This window comes from Leuciscus leuciscus (assembly GCF_965113295.1).
Source record: "Leuciscus leuciscus genome assembly, chromosome: 3".
In the NCBI taxonomy this organism is placed as follows: Eukaryota; Metazoa; Chordata; class Actinopteri; order Cypriniformes; family Leuciscidae; genus Leuciscus; species Leuciscus leuciscus.
Window position 1 is genome coordinate 3,130,322 of NC_138727.1, and position 21,832 is coordinate 3,152,153.

At 37.1% G+C, this 21,832-nt stretch overlaps 1 protein-coding gene and 1 long non-coding RNA gene across 2 annotated transcripts in view; both read left to right on the forward strand.

Annotated features, from left to right (window-relative positions):
- ptgfrnb (prostaglandin F2 receptor inhibitor b) overlaps positions 1–11,238 on the forward strand; it is a 44,030-nt gene extending 32,792 nt beyond the window's left edge. Inside the window, exons 8-10 of the mRNA XM_082163790.1 lie at positions 4–111; positions 9,914–10,219; positions 10,910–11,238. Coding sequence (XP_082019916.1) covers positions 4–111; positions 9,914–10,219; positions 10,910–11,073 — 578 coding nt within the window. The 3' untranslated portion in view covers positions 11,074–11,238. The remainder of the gene's footprint in view (positions 1–3; positions 112–9,913; positions 10,220–10,909) is intronic.
- Positions 11,239–13,644: 2,406 nt separating this feature from the next.
- LOC309494556 lies at positions 13,645–15,546 on the forward strand. Its single transcript, XR_014204359.1, has 2 exons — positions 13,645–13,777; positions 13,822–15,546. It is a non-coding gene; the product is annotated as an uncharacterized lncRNA (long non-coding RNA).
- The last annotated feature ends 6,286 nt before the right edge of the window (positions 15,547–21,832 follow it).

The following is a 21,832-nucleotide window of genomic DNA, read 5'->3' on the forward strand; positions in this document are numbered from 1 at the left end:
AAGGTCCCACGTTTGATGTGTCCATCAGTTCAGACACAACGAGTGTTTTCCCCTGGGAAACTGTTAAGATGGTGTGTGACGTCAGTGTGAGCGGCACGAATCCCAATACAGGCGAGTGCACATACACAACTGAACACACAACAACACAGATTAATGCTCATTATGAAGTACTTTACACTGCAAGTGTAAAATAAATCTCAGTTTAATAACTTGAAAGTGAAGAGTTTTAAGCATGAACTAAATCTTGTTAGATTCATGTTTTAAACATAAGAAAATAAACATAATTCTATATATATATTTATATCTAATGCAGTTTTGTTGCTCAAATAAATTGATCTTGTTTTGAAGATTTCGATATATTTTAATTGGAAAACAGCAGTGATTCTTTACAGGATAGTGCTATCTCTTTATCTAGCAAAGATCTTTATAAAAATACATTATTAAATGTGGTTTCTCAGACCTTCAAAACTATAAGTTCAATTTTAACCTTTTCTTCAACTGTATATATACTGTATCTCATTGATGTTTCATGCATTTATTGATGGTAGACTATGGAAGCTTGATTCTGCCATGGAATAAAAAGTAAAAAAGGTAATTGCTGCTTTTTATCTCACAGTTCTGACTTAATAAACTCGCAATTCTAGCTTTTTTTCTCAGAATTGTCATAATTGACATAATCTCGCAGTTGCAAGTTCTGAATTGTAAGACAAAAAGTCACAATTACGTAATTCCGTGGCTTCCTACTTTTTGTCTCACAGTTCGGACTTTATTTTTCGCAATTGTGAGAAATAAACTTGCAATTCTAGCTTTTTTTCTCAGATCTGTGAGAATTGAAACAGTTGCGAGCTCTGAAATGTAAGACAAAAAGTACGTCCCGTGGCTTCCGTATAAAAGGAAGCATTACAGTGAAAACAGTAAATTGACAAGACATCACAGTAGTTTTCAAGCTCAAATCTATTCATCTCATGCCATATTCCAGTAATTTTTCCAAGCTTGGCTCATGCTGATGCTGTTATCAGGCTTGCGCTGCTCATTAAACACTATCAGACGCTTCGGCACAGCTGAGAAAGATCATGCAAACCCTGTTCCTGTTCCACACACACCGGCCAAAATCAGCAGCTTCACAGCGAGACCCCGATGAAGTTCCTGCAGATGTGCTTGTGTTTGCATGTTGCATTTGGATCAAAAACAAGCACTAGACATGAGAAACTAGAGCTGTGTTTGAGTTCTGCACGTCTAAACCGGTTTGTTGACATCGAGCAGGAGTTTCCACAGCACAATCCTCACTTTATTCGGTTTTATTCACAAAGCCTAAAGATCAAGCGGTTTTGAGTCATATGACATGCGTGATTACTTTACTTTACTGTTGATTTATCATCCATTTCCGTATTTGACTTCCTTAAGGTGTGTTTACCGTCACACGGTTTGATGCATCATCACACAATGAAAGAATGTTCACACTGTTAGAGTACATTTGCTCAAGCGAGGTTAGCACAAACAAAGAGATTTTGTCTCATGTGTTCTGTGAAAGGAAAAGAGAATATCTGACTTACAGGTTTACATTCTCCATTCACTTTGAACTATTTTGTTTTTCATTGTTGTTTTGTGTCACAGTCACAACCTCTTATAACCACAATATGTTTAATGTGATTTTATAATGAACAAAGTGAACAATTAAACTAGATGGACAACATCAAGTACTTTAATTTATTACATTTATTATATTACATATTATATCATTTAGCATGAGCTTTTACAGTTTTAATATATATATATATGAGATACTTTTATATTTATATTTTGAATTAGTTTTGAGTTTTTAGATTTCTCGTTTAAATATTTAATGAATTGATTTGTCTGTTATTGTCATTTTTAATAGTTTAGTAGTTAGTAGTAGATTTAGTTATTGAAGTACATCAGGTTAAACAGTCAGCATTTATTTTGCAATAATAATCGACTGGCTGCACAATATCATTTACATGTAATTCTATAGAGGTTTTCAGTTTGTAATCCCTTTTTCGAGTAGTTGTTTGAGAGTAGACATACTTGAGACTTTAATATTTACTTAAGTCAACTTGCTTTTTGAAATGTTAAAAAAATGTAAGAAAATATAGAATTAAAGTGAAAGTCTAATAGTTTCTTAAAGGTGTGTGTGCGACTAACACAAAACAATGTAAAAAAACACATGTTGGATGACTCAAACATTTCGACTCTTGCAGTCACTTTCATTAAACTGGAATATGATTATGAAAAAAATTCACATTTCACTTTAATGATGACGTTTTTTTTTTTTTTTGAAATATTTGTAACCTGTTAAAGGTTAAATGTTGGTCGAAATGAGGCAATAATTGATTTTAATCAGGATGTAACTGGAATCGTGTCCGGATGTGTCTGCGCTTGTTCTTAATGGCAGTTACTAACGTGGAAATGAATGTTTAATGTTGGGAAAAAGACTTCATTAACTGATGTCATGTGAAACTGGGTCACCCAGTGTGAGTTTTTCAGCATGCACTAACATGTCACGCTGCGTGAAGATCAAGACATCATCCTCATATATTATGGATTAATAGCGTAAAAATGCTCTGTCAAGATGTAATATGTCTCAGTTGTTCCCAGAATGTGTCTGCAAAGTTCCAGCATCCCCACAGATCATGCTGTAAATGCCGTTTTTGGGTGGAAGGAAAAAATGCTGTTTTCATGTGTGTATCTTTAAATGCAAATGAGCTGCTGCTCCGCCCCCTTTCCAGAAGAGGGCGGAGCCTTTACAGCTCGTGCCTCCGACACTCCGGCAACAACAAACTAAACGTGTTTGTTTTTTATTTATCATCTGTATTGCGCTCACGTGACATTACAGTTCTTCATCATCATGAAAGATTAAATCTGCATGCGTCTCAAAGCCATTTCAGTCTAAACTTCTGATGTGTGGTTTTCTGAGCGCACACATCCGAAGCGTGTGCACATACAGTTGCGTGAACACTTTATTTAATTCCACTAATGTCTTTTAATCTTATTTCAGATTTATTTATGCAATATTATAGTATTTATTTATATTTAGCTTTTATTTTTATGTTTTCAGTTTAAGTTTTTGTAATTGTTATGTGCTTTGTCATTCTTATAAGGTTTTGTATTTGTTTTTAAATATTTATTTTAGGGCTGTCAAAAGATTAATCGCGATTAATCGCATCCAAAATAAAAGTTTGTGTTTAAATAATATATGTGTGTGTACTGTGTATAATTAAATTTGTATATATAAATACACACACATGCATGTATATACTTAAGAAAAATGTGTTATTTATATATAAAAAAAATATATTTATATAGAATATAAATTATATATAAATATTAGGGCTGGGAATCGATTAAAAAAAATTAACTAATTAATTGCACAATTTCTGTAATTAATTGCAATTAATTGCGCTTCCCCCAAGCTTGTAATCATCAATATTTAAACTTAGAATCACCTAATTAAACAACACAGGAAAAAAAGGGAACAGAAAATAGCCCTATATTAAAATATTAAACATCAATATATCAATATATTATTCTTTTTCAATAATCAATCAACATAATCAATTTAACAGATTATTATTATTATTATTATTTTATTAATTATTAAAACAAAATATAGTCCTACAAAGCTATTATTACCAGAGCATGTGATCAGAACAGGTCATTTTACCATTGTTGCCCAGCATGGCTATACCAGCTCAGCAAACAGAAGTCAACAGAGAAATTTCACGTTACTTGAGTGGACTTTACTTTTCCAGTGCTTAGTACATGATTGAAGCCTTTGGGCCGTTAACGACAGAGCCGCCGACACACACACACACACACATACACACACACACACACACACACGGAACGGAGAGCTCGCCGCTGCTGGGCCATTAACGACAGAGCGAGCCGACACACACACACACACACACACACACACACACATGCACGCGCGCGCGCGGAGCACAGAGCGCGCCGACCGACCGACACACACACACACACACTCACGCGCGCGTGCGCGACGCACATACCGAGCGGAAAAGACCCGCTCATGAAAGCTGCCCGAGAATGAAACCTGACCGCCGAAGATGGAGGGGCGGGACGGCATATTTCGGCCTTTTTAATAGCAGACGCAACAGGAAATCATTAAAACGAGGCAAAAAAAAAAAGTGCTGCGTCAATTGCGTTATTTTTTTTTTACGCGTTAAACATTTCAAATTAATCGCAAAGATTAACGCGTTAATTCCCCCAGCCCTAATAAATATATACAGTATATGTATGTAAATATTTCTTAAATATATACATGCATGTGTGTGTATATTTATATATACAAAATAATTATACACAGTACACACACATATATTATGTAAATAAAAACTTTTATTTTGGATGCGATTAATCGCGATTAATCTTTTGACAGCCCTAATTTATTTAGATTTAATTTAGATTTATTTCTGTTTTTGTCATTTTAGTACTTCTAGTAGTTGCCAAGGCGACAGTTCTAATTTTCAATTACGTTTAAGTTTTTCATTGAATATTTATAAAAGTTTTTTTCCCTCTTTATTTCAGTTAATGAAAAAAATGTTTAATGGTTTTAATTTTAGTTAGCAATAACAACACTCACAAGGACCAAATGAGATCTCCTGTCTTTTATGAGTTTTCTTTCCTATGCGCGTGTGTTTATGAGCCTGTGTGTGTGTGTGTGTGTGTGTGTGTGTGTGTGTGTGTGTGTGTGTGTGTGTGTGTGTGTGTGTGTGTGTGTGTGTGTGTGTGTGTGTGTGTGTGTGTGTGTGTGTGTGTGTGTGTGTGTGTGTGTATAACAGTATTATCATGTCATGTTGAGATCAAAGTGTGGCAGCTGAAATCCGAACAACTTTTTTTCCTGGAGACACATCCTGGCGTGTTGTTTTATCTGTGAGGATGCTTTAACTCGTTGGAATCTATCATTCCTCTAATAGATCTCATTCTCTGCTGCTTTATTTTCTCCTAAGGCCAGAGTCTTGCCGCGTCAGTAACACTGTAATCTCAGGGGATGAACAGCATGTACTTCCCCTCGGCGGTGGCTCTTCATAACCATCTTTGCTGCTGTCCCAGAAAAGAGCAGGTCCTAGTCCTCCATCTGTGTCTCCATCAGCGTGACGTGCCTTTGCTCCTTCCTCCACACGTGCTTATGATGAGATACTGTGGGTTCAAATGTCTGAAAATCTGGGATGCAAATTTGCACAGTCGGTCGGATTTTCCTGCTTCCATTGAAGCTCAAGATGCGCTTTGGAGCATCTCAGATCATGCTGGTGAACATGATCGTCAGGTTTTAAATATTAAGAAAACAATAATTATGAAATTCAGTATTTTCTTCTCAGTGACATTTTTTACTCATAAATGTATATATTTCATGTGTATTTTATGTTTTTAATATTTTTATCAGATTTTAAATAAGAAATAAGAAAATAAGAAAATAATTCTAAAAAGTCTATTTATTTAATATATTCATTTAATAATGATATAGTTAGTAATAATGTGTGTGTGTATATATATATATATATATATATATATATATATATATATATATACACACACACAAAATTTGATTTGATAAAATAAAATTATATATATTTTATTTTACAGTTTCATTTATTACTCAAATTGTGTGTATATATACACATTATTATTATGTTTTTATATATATATATATATATATATATATAATATTTATTGTATATATATATATATATATATATGATATTATATATATATATATATATATATATATATATATATATATATATAAAATAAATATTTTTTACACTTTATTTTATGTTTTTAATATTTGTATTTATTCTTAATAAATTTAATATTTTACTTTTTAAATTTTAAATTTTAAATGTAATATTTTATTTATATCTTACTGGTTAGTGAATTTTTTCAGTGAAAGAAAATGAGAAATGACCTACGCATCAAAAAATTATTTAATTTCATAAGGATTACAAGACAAACGGAATAATGACCATTATTCATTATATGTTAACTTTAGAATTTTGTCTCAGTGAAAATGTGTTTGAATAGGCCTTCGGAGGTCTGTCATGTGCATTTAGAGGACTCACAAAAATCTGTGACCCCTGTGCAAATCATTTGGGTTGAGCACATTAAATTGAATGGCTTTTCGCTATTCATGAGTCCCTCAGGCCAGATGTGTGCGTGTGTTCGTCAGCTCATATCCCACAATGCCTTGCTGTGACCTCGTCCGCTCCTTTCCCACAAACTCTATCAACTGCACTCCAACCGCTGACCCTTTCCTCATTATTCTAAGTCAAGTTCCAAACACATTAGTTCAGGATAGACACGGGATGGAGATCGTAGGAGGGGATAATGGAGCCTTAGCATTTCTGCTTGAGAGCGTCTCGCTATCTCAAACGCAAGGGAATGACTCGAGACGTCATGAAGATTAAACCTTGCCATTTCTGGAAGAGTTGATCGTCCACCGATTAGATGCACATCAGTCCTCAAAAATGTGTTTGCTAAGGTGAGCATCACTGTTACTAGTGCTCATACTCGAACAAAACCCTGTCGGATTTATGATTTTCACCTGCTGGACGATAAAACGGGTGATTAATTACCACAGATGTACATCGAAAGACGGTGAAATTATATAGCAACAAGATATTTTTTTTCATTTTAACATTCACATCCCCCTCAAACAGTCATCGCTATAAATGAGACAGTTTGGCGTCCAAGGATTACACAATAGCACAATAGCATCCTGGTCAAACATGAGCGCTGGGCTTATAATTAACCGCATTACCCACAATCCTCTGACGAATCCACAGAATAACTGTAATTAGCAGGATATCGAATATGACTCAAATATATTGCGCTCCAGGTCAGTGCACTTTGGTTCTCTGTACATCTTTATATGTTCATCACAGGATAAAAAAAAAAATAATCACCAATGAGATCTTTAATAACTCTTTAATCTTTAAAAAGTTGTTTCTCATAGACGGTATTGAGATTAAATGGAGAGTCTCCTGCTTCTCAGATGTCTCTCCTGAACAAAAGACTCCAGTAATCTCACATGCATCTCGTCCTCAACAATGGACGAGCAGCAGTGCTCACATTCATTTTATTGTCTTCTAAATTTATCAGTTATTGTTTTTATTTTTCTGAAGAAATAAATCTGAGATCAAGTTAATTCTTAAAATAAGCATAACTGGTATTTCCATCTTACTCACTCACTCAGTCATTTACTTACTCACTCACTCACTCACTCACTCACTCATTTACTCACTCACTCACTCAGTCATTTACTCAATTAGTCATTTACTCACTCACTCAGTCATTTACTCACTCACTCACTCATTCACTCACTCACTCACTCACTCACTTAGTCATTTACTCACTCACTCACTCAGTCATTTACTCACTCACTCAGTCATTTACTCACTCACTCACTCACCCAGTCATTTACTCACTCACTCATTTACTCACTCACTCAGTCATTTACTCACTCACCCAGACATTTACACAGTCATTTACTCACTCACTCACTCACTCACTCACTCACTCAGTCATTTACTCACTCACTCAGTCATTTACTCACTCACCCTGTAATTTACTCACTCACCCTGTCATTTACTCACTCATTTACTCACTCACCCAGTCATTTACTCACTCACCCAGTCACTCACTCACTCACTCACTCACTCACTCACTCACTCATTTACTCACTCACTCATTTACTCACTCAGTCATTTACTCACTCACTCATTCAGTCATTTACTCACTCACTCACTCACTCACTCACTCACTCACTCACTCACTCATTTACTCACTCACTCACTCACTCAGTCATTTACTCACTCACTCACTCACTCACTCACTCACTCATTTACTCACTCAGTCATTTACTCATTCAGTAATTTACTCACTCAGTCATTTACTCACTCACTCAGTCATTTACTCATTTACTCACTCAGTCATTCAGTCATTTACTCACTCACTCACTCACTCACTCACTCATTTACTCACCCAGTAATTTACTCACTCACCCAGTCATTTACTTACTCACTCACTCACTCACTCACTCACTCAGTCACTCATTTACTCACTCACTCACTCACTTAGTCATTTACTCACTCACTTAGTCATTTACTCACTCACACAGTCATTTACTCACTCACTCAGTCATTTATTCACTCACTCACGCAGTCAGTCATTTACTCACTCATTCAGTCATTCACTCACTCACTCGCTCAGTCATTTACTCACTCAGTCATTTACTCACTCACTCAGTCATTTACTCACTCACTCAGTCATTTACTCACTCAGTCATTTACTCACTCAGTCATTTACTCACTCAGTCATTCAGTCAGTCGTTATTTATGCATTTTATTTATCCATTTGATTATTTGTGCATTTATCTGTAGTGCATTTATATTAATTATTCCTTTAAAACTTGTGTATTATATTAGCTGTAAAGATGTATTGTATTTTTAGGGTTTACAGCGTTCTATTGTCATAGCAAATATGTTGTAAAATTAAATACAAGTTTCCTGAGCTATAAAGAGCGATAACATTTTCTTCTAGGTTAATGTCCTGTAATGGATTGGTAATTTTTTTCTTTTTCTTGTTTTCTCTGTATTTCTCCTCCTCTTCCCCACTTTGTCTTCCTCATCTGTGTAATACTGGAGAGGGGGCCGTTGTAAAGGACGCCGCTGCTCAGGTCTTTGAGTCAGTGCGTGGGTTTGACAGCAGTGGGCCGTCATACAGTCAGTCTAATTGCTAGTTTGGGACCATCATGGCTTTATAGTCGTTGCTTTCACTCTTTCTCTCAACAGCGCCAGCCACATCTGTGCATAGATGTGCATTTCATTGCCATTCCAGTGACGGGAGATGGAAAGCGTTATTTTTATGGGACATGCCACATCTTCTAATTGATCTTGTGTTCTTTGAACCAGTATGTGTTAGTGAGGGGGAAAGACTTTTGCAAGAAATGGAGCCGAAAGATTTGCAATTTGATGAGATCTTGGCACGACCTCCATAATAATAAGCTATACTAGAAAACGTGGTCGAAGATCTTTAAATAAATGCATCTCAAAGGAAAGGGTTTTTTGAGATTTGCAGTCCTAAAAATATGTCCTTGTTGGTAGTATTTTTTAATCCAGAGGCATTTTTTTTTCTCAGATTTTTATGCTCCACATTGAGGTAGATTTAAGACTTAAACTTAATATCTTCTTATGGCACAAGGTTATTGTTTTATATTGAGAGTGAAAAAAACACATGCCAGAATTTGTAATTCGATGGAGCTCTGTAACTAAATTCACAGGGTCTCTAAGCAGTGTTCACTACTCTCTGCACACTGAGCAGAGGATGAACACCTCTTAAAAGTATAATCCAGGTTTTATACAATTTAAGGTGCTTTATGTATGCATTTATTAACATATTTTAAAAAAACGCATTAATTTATGCATTTTTTTAATACATTTATTTACGCACATTTTTTAAAATGCATTTATTTACGTGCATTTTTTGAAATATGTTTATTTACATGTATTTAAATCTACTTTTTAAATCATAATTCTTAGTCAATTTAGGGTTTAAAGTATTCTGTTGTCATGGCAATATTGTTGTAAAATTGGATATAACTTAGTAAGCAATGTAAAATCGTGTTAACTCTCATATTGTTTACATCTACATCTTGTTTACGTCTTGTGGCTTAACGTTTGCAGATCGGCACCATTCACTTCCATTGTTTATCCTTCACTGTCATCCAGATTTTATCTGATTTGGAACAAAAGGGAGGGAAAGGGGGAAATATATTTTTCACCAATCACCAAACGCCGTGGTAAAACGCCCTCGCATAGCTTACTGGTTTATTTTGCAGTGCATATTAATGATAATTCTGTGATTTCTTCCCCATCAGATGATGTAGCGTACGAGATGAAGTGGTTCCTGGGTCGTCTGAGGGGTTCCAGCAGCCAGACCCTGTTAGCCAGTATGGACCGCTGGGGCGTCGTGCACAAAACCCCTCGCAACGACAGCAGCGACTGCAGCCTGGAGCGCCTGGGACACAGACGATTCGCCATGAACGTCCACAGCACACAGGACAGTGACGTCGGAGACTATCACTGCACCGTCACACCCTGGATCCGCTCACCCGCCACCGGGATCTGGAGTAAAGCGCCGGACGTCTCCTCACAGAGAGTGTTCCTCAACGTGAAGTTCGCATGTAAGTGGACTGAACAAATTCTAAGATGAGTAACAGAGGAGTGCACAGAATTGCTAATGTAACACTCATGCAAGTTTAACAGGTTTTTATACACTAATGGGAGTCTGCCAGCATTTGACACTCACTCCCATGACAATACTACATTCATCCGAAACGTAACAATGCATGTTGGAGCATGCATGTGTAATATTAAAACAGCTTGTGCATTTGCTTGGTAGAGGAATTGTCCAGGAAAAAAAGGTTAATTGTCATCCTTTTAGTCTTCAGGAAGTCTTTAAAAAACCTAGAAGATAAATAGGAGAAACATTTGAAATTGTTCACACAGCTCTTTTCCGAACAACAGTTCATAGTGAATCTCTCAAGCGCCAAAAAGGCCCAAAAACACCATAAACATCTTTAGTCCATATGACTTTTTCCTAGGCTTATGAAGTCATACGATATATCACATGTATCAAAGATCTGATATCATGCTTTTATTACATATTCTTTATGCGCATGCAAAAGCTTTATTTAAATATTTATGAATTTATGCAAGCATTGATGCATGCAAACATTTAAATTATTATAAATTATATTTAAACTTGTATTTAGCTCTAAAGCTGTTTAAATCATACCTAATTTGTCTTGTTTTTAATCATTGTTCTTTATGAACGCACGCTAACTTCTTTGTGTCCGTGTGCATATATTCAGTGTGGGACTCGATGAAGCTGCCTTTGCTGTATGGGATCTGTGCTTCAGTAACTGTGGGTGTCTTCTCTCTGGTCCTGGGCCTGGTCTGTGCTCACTGCTGCTGTAAAACAGCTACAGCGACTCCCCGCTCTCGCAACAAACTCATGGAGCTGGAGATGGATTGACAAAGACAGTACAGTTGTCCTCTTCCGTCCTGGACGGCGTGGTGACAACTGATAAACGCTGGGACACGTCCCGTCACATTATGCACCGGCTGGAAGGAGCAACTACATTCTACAGTAGGAAATAACTACTGAATCAGAGTCAACGACCAGGGCGAATCACTCAAATATTGCACTAAACACATTCTTATATCAGCCGGGAACACTTTTGTTGGATTTATCAACAGTTTGCATTGAAACAAGAAGTGTTAAAGAAGACTTTTTTTACACTCTGAGGAGATACCTGCCAAGATCCAAGCAGATTTTGACAAATTGAAGGATTATATTACACTACATCAAACTCCAAAGAGACTGTTTGCTTCCAGATCAGGGTTTAAAGATACTAGTTTATACCATGATTCTTCTGAATATGGTGCTACTCTCCTTCTGCAAGACGTGGGAGGAGCTGAACCCAAGTCACAATGGGAAAGACGATGTTTTATCCGTGATTTTGTGACGTTGTTCATTGTGGTACTGTGTGCATCATTCAGTTTTGTTTCCCAACCCATCCAGAGTCGACCAGTTCTGACCAACCCATCCCTCTAACTAGCCAAACATTATCAACTGGTTAACTGTAATGCGATAGGGGCGGTCACACTACATTTTAAGGATATGAAATTAATTTAGACCTGAAAGAATATATCATGTTTGAAGATAGTTTGAAGTTTTTTTAGATACAGGATGAATTCACAATGTTAAAATATAATTTTTCTCCTGTTTCCAGTGACAAAACAACCCATCTGTCAAGCTAGCTAGCTAGCAACACTCTAGCAACCATCTAGAGCACCTTAGCAACTGTGTAGTAACACCTAAGGAACTGATTAGCAACTCTGCAGTGAACACTAAAAAAATGCTTCCTAGCAACAGCCTAGAAAACACCCAGAGCACCATGACAACAGCCTAGAAAACACCCAGAGCACCATGACAACAGCCTAGAAAACACCCAGAGCACCATGACAACAGCCTAGAAAACACCCAGAGCACCATGACAACAGCCTAGAAAACACCCAGAGCACCATGACAACTGCATAGAAACGCCCTAGCAACTACCTACAACACTCTAGTAAGCACTAATAGCATCCTAGCAACAGCCTGGAAATCACTTTAACAATCGTAGCAACCACCCAGAACACTATAGCAACTGTATAGAAATGCCCTAGCAACTACCTACAACACTAAAAGAACAAACACTAAGAGCATCCTAGCAACAGTCTGGAAACCGCTTTGAACACCATAGCAACTGCTTAGATACACCCTAGCAACTACTTACAGCATTCTACTGCAGCAAAGATCAAGAGCATCCTAGAAACAGCTTAGAAACCACTTTGAACATAGTAGCAACTGCATAAAAGTGCCCTAGCAATTCTACAAAGCACTGAGCATCATAACAACCAACTAGAACACCATAACAACTGCATGGAAATGCCTTAGCAACTACCAAAACAATATACTGTAGCAAAGACCAAGAACAATAAAGCAGTTTTACACTTTGACTCGCCCTAGCAACTCTAAAAGACTTTGAGCATCATAGCAACCAACTAGAACAACTGCATAGAAACGCCCTAGCAACTACCAAAACAATATACTGTAGCAAAGACCAAGAACAAGCCAATAAACCACTTTGAGCACTATAACAACTGCTCAGAACACCATAGCAACTGCATAGGAACGCCCTAGCGACTCCACAACATTCTGAGCATCATAGCAACCACCTAGAACACCATAAAAACTGCATAGAAACACCCTATCAACGCTACAACACTCTGAGCACCATAGCAACCACGCCATAGCGACTGCATAGTAACACCCTAGCAACTCCACAACATTCTGAGCATCATAGCAACCACCTAGAACACCATAAAAACTGCATAGAAACACCCTATCAACGCTACAACACTCTGAGCACCATAGCAACCACGCCATAGCGACTGCATAGTAACACCCTAGCAACTCCACAACATTCTGAGCATCATAGCAACCACCTAGAACACCATCAAAACTGCATAGAAACACCCTATCAACGCTACAACACTCTGAGCACCATAGCAACCACGCCATAGCGACTGCATAGTAACACCCTAGTAACTACTTACTCCATCTGAGCAAACCTAGTTTGTCTGTAACAACCTTTGTAAAGCTAGCCTCAAAGTTTCTCTTTCTGTAGTGTAAGTTCATGTCCTCTAAACAGGCACTGATGTCAGAATGAGCGTTTGATGATCAGCCAGGAGGGGAATCAGTGATGTTAATGTTCCTAATCACCCAAGCGGGGTCAGAATCACCCGACTTAAAAGATAGAAGTCCTACGCATATTCTCACACAGTCCCTGTTTACAAGTGCAGAGGCGGCCTTTGCAGTTCAGAGGCTCGTTTCATAGAAACAGTTGAAGGAATAAAAAGACAGACAAAAACATTAAATACAATGCGATTACTTTATCTCTGTTACATTTACAATGTTACCTCATATTTCTCTCTCAATAATCGCATTATAAACATTATAAATCAGAACTATTGTTACAATCACGACCGAAAACAAAAACACCATTCAATCTTCGTCCCTCGGCTAAAATCGATTGATACTAAAAGCGCTTAATTAAATACCCTTGTATTAAAGAGTAAGTCGTCGAGTCATTAATTAGAACGATTCGTCAAAAAACATAAAAAACTTTGTTGTTTAGAGACGCGCAATGAAACATTGTTTTCGTTGGCAAAACAGAGGAAAACAGAAAATATTGATAACATTTTGTATTAAATGTCACCTAATAGCCTATTAAATTATTGTTCATTGAACTGCTGTATAAAATCAATATCACATTTGCAACAATGCTGCTGTTATTCGGAAAAATGGCACTTTTGCTCGTGTGATATTGTTTATAAATATTAAAAACAAAAACTTTTACAGAGACTATTTTTCCACCATATCTTGGTTTTTGGAAGCATTTTTGCCCCAAGCCCCCGTTAATGTCCGCCCTGGGATGAGTTTCCCGTACGACGACGTAACTCGCTGCTTTACCACCATAGTACGATGCATCGTTGATTGGTTAATAACGTCACGCACGTAGTTGAGTAATAACTACTTTTAATTAATCTATTTGAATCGAATTAATTGTAGATGTTTTGCTATAAATTACGGACATGGCGGAGGATAATTTCAAATTTCTTTTTTTCTCTGTTATTTTGCTTTATTTCCAGATTCAATCATAGGCTCGTTCTTACATAGTAGAGCACGTTCGCACATGCGCACTCTTCAGAAAACGACGCTTTAAATCTCTTGACAAACTAAAAGACGTAAATGACATTTGTATGTATTCTAAATAAAAGATATAGATTGTACTGAATGCCAGCTTGATTATTTTGCTCAAGATAAGGATTTATTGAGTCCACATGTCATACAAACAAGAAACCGTTTCTAACCACAGGTCGAGATCTGTCGTTCAACCGCACAACTTTGCGACGCTGTTTGCGAATGTTCATTAGAATGATGGTTTTGGAAACACAGACTCGTTGAACTATGCTGATAATGACAGAACTTGCGACCATAGTTGGCTAGCGATGCTTTCAGGAAAACCCCTCTGGTGTGTGTGCGGAACGGGCTCTTCAAAGGCCTTTACTGTACATGGGTATGAATGTGTGGCCGCCCCTGGAGCTGGAGAAGTGTCGACTCATTGACTGCTACAGACAGGCTAGTTAGAGTCACACAGAGGTCATGATTCGCTCAGGATGAATCTTTGGGTCTTGAAGCTCCGCTAACAGCTTGAGCAAGTAGAGCTGAAACACAATGCCGTGCATTAAGGCCAAAAGACCCCCAGAACACGGACGCTTGTGTTCAGCGACGCCTCAAGGGCATCGGTCGGCCTTTTTCTGCTTTGTCTGCTTCTGAGGGCCTTTGTCTCCATTCCTGAACAAAAAAAAAAAAGCCCCCGCATGAAAGATAGTGGAGATTCACAGTGTTTGCACTCTGCAAACATTCTGGTTTGGGTTTGTTCTCAATCTCTTTTCCTCAGTATTAAACTTAATTCAGCCCTAAAGGTATACACACTCCTCCTCTCATACTTTATTTTCTAGATGATTTCAGTCTCAAGTGTGCTTTGTTGGGTTTTGTAAACTTTATACTTTTTAAGAAAATGAGGAGACCGTCCCTTTGTTAGAATGTTCACCATTGAAAATGAAGCGATGTCATCATGCAAACTGAACAGCGATTGGTCTTCGTTCTTGACTTGATTTGCATACCGAATTGTGATTGGTGAAAGACTGTTGAGTGGGTTATTGAATGAGTGACATGGTGAATTAACTGATTAAAGGTGGACACAATAGATAATAAGCATGTAAAATTAATACAGAGTTATTTTAGAAGGAACAGGATATGATGTCATGGTCCAGTGCTTTTGTTTTCGAAAAAGTAATAAATTATCAATAATAATAAATTCAAAATGTTATAATATTAACTGCCTCATCTTGCATATGTGTATAACTCATTATGATTGGTTCAAAAGTTTGGTGCCTGTAAGATTTTTAATTGTTTTAAAATAAGTCTCTTCTGCTGACGAATGCTGCATTTATTTGATCAAAAACAGTAATATTATGAAATATTAATACAATTTAAAACAGCGGTTTTCTATGTGAATATATAGTAAAGTGTAATTTATATCCTGTGATCAAAGCTGAATTTTCAGCATCATTACTCCAGTCTTCAGTGTCACATGATCCTTCAGAAATCATTCTAATATGTGGATTTGATGCTCAAGAAACATTTATGATTATTATCAATGTTGAAAACAGTTGTGCTTCGATTAATAGAAAGTTCAAAAGAACAACATTTATTTGAAATAGAAATCTTTTTTTTTCTGTTTGTCATATTTATTATAAAAAAAAAAAAATCTTTTGAACTTTACTGTATAGCCGAGAACTAATACCTAAACGTATCTAAATCCTGTACAGTTATGTTGCTGCCTTGCAAATTCTGCTGTTTCTTTGTGGAAATGCAAATGTAGTTTGCCATAGGCATCCACTTGCAAATTTATGCATTTCGCATGGGGTCGTGTGCAGATAAATCTGAAATAGCACATTATTTATGATAATTGTCATATCTTAATGACCACACGTCATTTGTGCAGAATTCTATATGACAGCGCCGTATATTTTTATGCATGTGTCAATAAGGTTTTGGTAAATGCATTTGCAGCACTGGAAGGAAATGACAGTCTCTTCATTCACCTGTTTTTTTTTTTTTTTTTTCACTGGCTGGGAAACTCTTCTGCTGTAATTGCTTCTGATTGGCTGTGTGGGACTGGGAAGACGTTCGTCAACTGTGTGACGGGCAATTTGTTCGCTCTGTGTTGCAGCATGTTCCACTTTCCTCTTCTTTTCTTTTTTTAGCTGCAGTCTGTCGCTCTTCTCGAATTCACTCTAATTTGACACTCTCACTTATATTTGCAGTTCTGCTCTTGAGGCAACCCTGCTGAACCTCATATAGAAACATGTATAAACCAGTGCAAAAAACATGCACTGGTACAGCAATTGTAGAGCAATACTTTCATCATAATTTTACACCATGGTACAGTATTACAAATATTATCATAGTGAAAAAAAAAAAAAAAAAAAAGCATTATCTTGGTGCATATACAAAACAACATGTTTTACTATGGTCCCATGTACAAAATAGTATGATAATACCATGGTACATGTTGGAAAGTGTCATCTCAAATATTAGGTGTCTTCATTTGATCCTGTCGCTAACTCATAAACATTGTTCCATTTTCCAGTGGCTTGTAAAGTCTCTGGACTGAGTGGTGAAATACGGTGAGGAGTGTAATGAGAACATCACTCTCTGCTCCTCAGTGTAAATGTTAAACCAGCGCTCAGACAGACGAGGAATCCTTTGGTGCCTCGTCAACGTCATGGCAACAATGTAAACCCACCATGGTGAGAAAACAGTGGAGAGGAGTGGATTTACACTCAAGTTCTTAGTCACTGTGCCAACACATATTGTGCATGCTTATGAATATATTTGCACGATATGCACATTTATTAAAAGACTTTTCGGTCATATTGAGCAAATTGTAATGGTCATACAATAGTTTTTGTTTTTTGTATATATTAAAGAATATATAGCACATTACCATACATACAGTATGCAGTATATACAGGCAGTAAGATTTTTATTCAGCAAGGATGCATTAAATTGATCAAAAGTGAGATTAAAGACATTTATAATGTTACAAAAGATTCTATTTCAAATAAATGCTGTTCTTTTGAACCTTCTATTCATCAAAGAATCCTGAAAAATAAAATGTATCCTGGTTTCCATTAGAATATGAAGCAGCACAACTGTTTTCAACATTGATAATAATCAGCAAATCTGCATATTAGAATGATTTCTGAAGGATCATGTGACACTGAAAACTAATGTTATAATGCTTAAAATTCAGCTTTGATCACAGGATATAAATTACACTTTAAAATATATTTACATAGAAAACAGCTGTTTTAAATTGTAATAATATTTACACTTTTACTGTATTTCTGCTCAAACTAATTCAGCATTGGTGAGCAGAAGAGACTTCTTTCAAAAACATTTTTAAAAATCTGGTGAAAAAAAAGGGTGAGATATAACTCTACGCTGACAATGCTGGATCGATGTGCCTGTGCTCAAACAGGTCCAGTTCTCCTTGTAAGGCCGTCTGCTGCACAGGGCACACATCCATCCATCACTGAGCGAGTGTGTGTTGCCATCGAGTCTCTGCAGTCGCTCTCATCCATATGACACTTTCCATGCCAGACTGAAAATGCTTAGTTTAACCCTTAAAGTTTCTGATTTGCACACTATCATGCTGTTTATTGCATACTGCACAGTATATAGGCCTACTGTTTTTAAAGGGGTCTTATTATGCCCTTTTACAAAGTCTTGATTTTGTTTTTGGCGTGTACTAGAATATACGTTTTCATGCTTAATTGTTCAAAAAACGCATTATTTTTCACATATTTTACATTATTAAATGTAAAATTCGAAATGTGCTGTGATTGGTTAGCTGGCCCAGTGTGTTATGATTGGCAGCGCTTAGCACGTGTTTGGGAAATGTTTCGCCCCTTCATAACCTCAAGCTCTACTCAGATGCAAATATTAACAATGGCGTCAATTTCAAAACATTTCGAGCCCGATTCAGACCCTGACAATGTTTAAAAAACTAAGATTGAGCTGAACGGATATCAAATACGGAATTCACAGGACGGTTCAGGGTGGTATGTTTTATTTAATTTAATTATTATTATACAGTAGATACAATGTTATCTACCATTTTGTGTTGTCACCAACCCGGGAAGAAGCTCGTTGTAGTTCCTACCAGCCGTTTGTTGTAGTCCTTAAAAGTGATTTCTGTTTAAGAAAATATCTCCCTTTGCATTGAACTGTGAGCATTGTTACTTTGCAGATGTTGTTTATGCTCAAACAGCATCACTACACACCAACTAAAGTTAGAAAAGTGAAATCATAATCAAGTGTTACGCCCCGTCTAGGGTTACGCCCCGTCTAGCGTAACGTAAACAAAAAGGAAACGATACGGTTTCTTTTTATGGAAAAGCGAATGAAACGATATTTATTGAATTTTAACAGGTTTATAATACAATTGGGGATTTTACCTCAGGAGCCAACAGAGCCCAAAATAACAAACAAAAAAATAACTCATTTGTATGTACCTCTTACTGCCCTAATACACAAAAGAAAAGAAAAAGAAAATACAATTACTTCCCCAACTCCCTAATCCAAAACAGGCAATAAAGATCAAACGAAAAAGTAGCGTCGGTCTCCCTACCTCCCGAATCCAAAACACAAGTATATACAGGTATAAGAGCAAATAAATCAGTGCAGGGGTAATCTGGAATCTAGGTCGTTAAACAGGCGTTAGTCATTATCACGAATATGGCAGTTCACAAGAAACAAACAAACTCTTCTCTCTTAAAAAAAATTCTCAAATGCACACGCCAGAATAAACACTCTCAACAGTCTTACTAATACACTAAGGGCCCTATTTTAACGATCTAATCGCATGGTCTAAAGCGCAGGGCGCATGTTCACTTAGGGTGTGTCTGAATCCACTTTTGCTAGTTTAACGACGGGAAAAGTTGTCGGTGCTCCCGGTGCATGGTCTAAAAGGTTGTCCCTATTCTCTTACTGAGTAATGGGTGTGTTTTGGGGATTTACGTGCGTTAAACCAATCAGAGTCTCATCTCCCATTCCCTTTAAATGCCAGTTGCGCTCGCAGATTCGCTATTTACATGACGGAATTTGATAGTGGAAAGACCGAAGCGTCTCCAGAGCGCAAACGGATCTACTCGTGCGCGAGGTTAAAGTGCGCAAGCAGACCATCTACGGGACAAGCCGGATTCCACCATATCTTTATGTACACAATCTTTTACATTATAATCATTTTATTTTAAATATTTGGCATGTTTGTGTGCTGCTGTGCGTCCCTGTGTGTGTAATAAGCAGAGTGTACGCACGTTGTGGACCCGCCTATTGGCGCACATTACTAACACGCTCATTAAATAACAAAAAAAATATTGCGGTGTATTTCTGTTGCCTCAAAATAGCAACGCGCCAACAATGCGTAAGGAACAAACATCGTTCTCAGACCAGCACACCCATGGGCGCACAAAATGGGCGCAAATGCATTTGCTATTTAAACAACTTGGCGCAGGACGTGAAAATGATAACTGCGTCAGGCTGAAACTAGCAAAAAACACTTGCGTCGTGCTTGGCACTGCATTGCGCCGGGTGTAAGATAGGGCCTTAAGTAGCAAAGTCAGGCAAGACAAGTGTAGCGAGTGAGCACAAGGCTAATGAAAGCACTAACGAAGGAGGCTTTCATACACGTCCAGGTGTCAGCTGATCTATCAGGGCGTGGCACCAATCAGACTGTAGGAACCAATCCGGTCTTCTTCACAACAGCATACACACACAAACACATGAACAGACCAAAAGGGACGTAACACAAGGACCCCTTTAAAAATGCACATTACACAACACATTTGCTGTGTTCACGCCCATGTTGTAATTACAGAATTAACAAGATGACTCGTACATGAGCTGTACACGGACTTGAAATGCTACCAACGGCAAAATGAATCTGCAGTGGAGCTCACAGGAAATTCCTAGTTCAATAAGGATGTGAATGAAGTCGGAATCTCGTAATTACGGTAATTCCGACATTTCGTGAACACACCTATTATTTCAAAACAGTTGCTGCGTTCACTCCATGCCTGTTCCACTCCTAATTTTTATGCCCTTTACTCGCTTGCTTCCTTCCATCTTGTGGACTCGGATGTGCGTCATTGCACAAGTATTATGCGATTAAATCTCAACATAATTAAAATATTATACACTATTATGCGATTAATTCTCAAAATAATCAATATATCATACAGTACAGTTTATTGGTTTACATTCTCAACGCTGCAGCGGTCACGTGGTACAAGAGCTCTCAGAAAATTCCCATTTTACAAGCTGTAATTACGATCTCTGAGGGCATTAACACTTTTTCACAATCTTGTAATTATGGTAATAAGGATACGACATGGCGTGAACGCACCTAGTACAGCACGCTACATTTGTCATATTACCCTTTTTACATGCATGTTTTGTACTTCATTTTTGCATTGAGTTGTTTTTAATTTGAGTCTGATTTCGGAACACCTTATTTCTGCCAAATAGGTATATATTAACACAAAATTTAATTTAAAATGCCAGATATGGCAGATGGTATTTAAAAAATAAAAAAATAAATCTGTTTATGTTAAAATACTGAAGTTGACATTAGTTCTGGTTCATAACTGGAAATGAAAGATGCATTGTGGGCTACAGATGGTATTTCACAGTGCATGTTTCTGCAAATAAGGTCATTATGCTGCACACCATATGCATACTGTAGAAGTACAACCTACACCTCATTCAAATTGAATATAAAGCTAGTGATACACTCATAACAGATGAGCAGAATATCATGCAGATTGTGGAGTGGAGTGAGTTTTGGGATCCATTCAAGGCAACAGAAGGATCCTCGTCGGCGCACCTCATGTTCACAAAACCACTCTAAACATCCTTCCTGACCATATACAACACTCAGTAAACGCACAGTAAACTAAACGGACAGGACGGCCCGCGCATTAAACCAAACTATAAACTATTTTCTGTTTGGACGGAGAATGCTAAAGGCCAACTGAGAAGTTACAATCAGACTAGGTTCCTGCAGCATATTCAGGTTTCTTGTAAAGCTATCTGTCTCCTTGTGTTTAATACACATCAGTTTCATGGCCGGTCTAAGAATAGTGAAGTGCGTTCTGAGAAACACTTGCTTTGATATTCTGCTATCTAATGCAGTGGCATATTAAAAGTCTGGTGTTTCAGAGGATCTGTAACTTGTCCTTTAGTCTATGAATATGCGCTTCAAATAATGTCAGCAGTAATTCTTCCAAGCTGTTCATTTAAAGATTAAAGTGACTGATCGTTAAAAAAGTCCAACTTTAAACAGCAAAGGCATCGAATGTACGTTTATTTGTGGACTAAACTGACAGGGTCGCATATACTGTTAATCATTTCATGGGAAAGAAAAAGAACAAGATGTCTTTAATATAACAGTTTTTCTACAAGACTGCAATGAGATTAAATAGAGAGTGAATGGAAAATTTTTTTTTTTTTTTTTTGCATCACATGCATCTCAACAATATCTCAAACT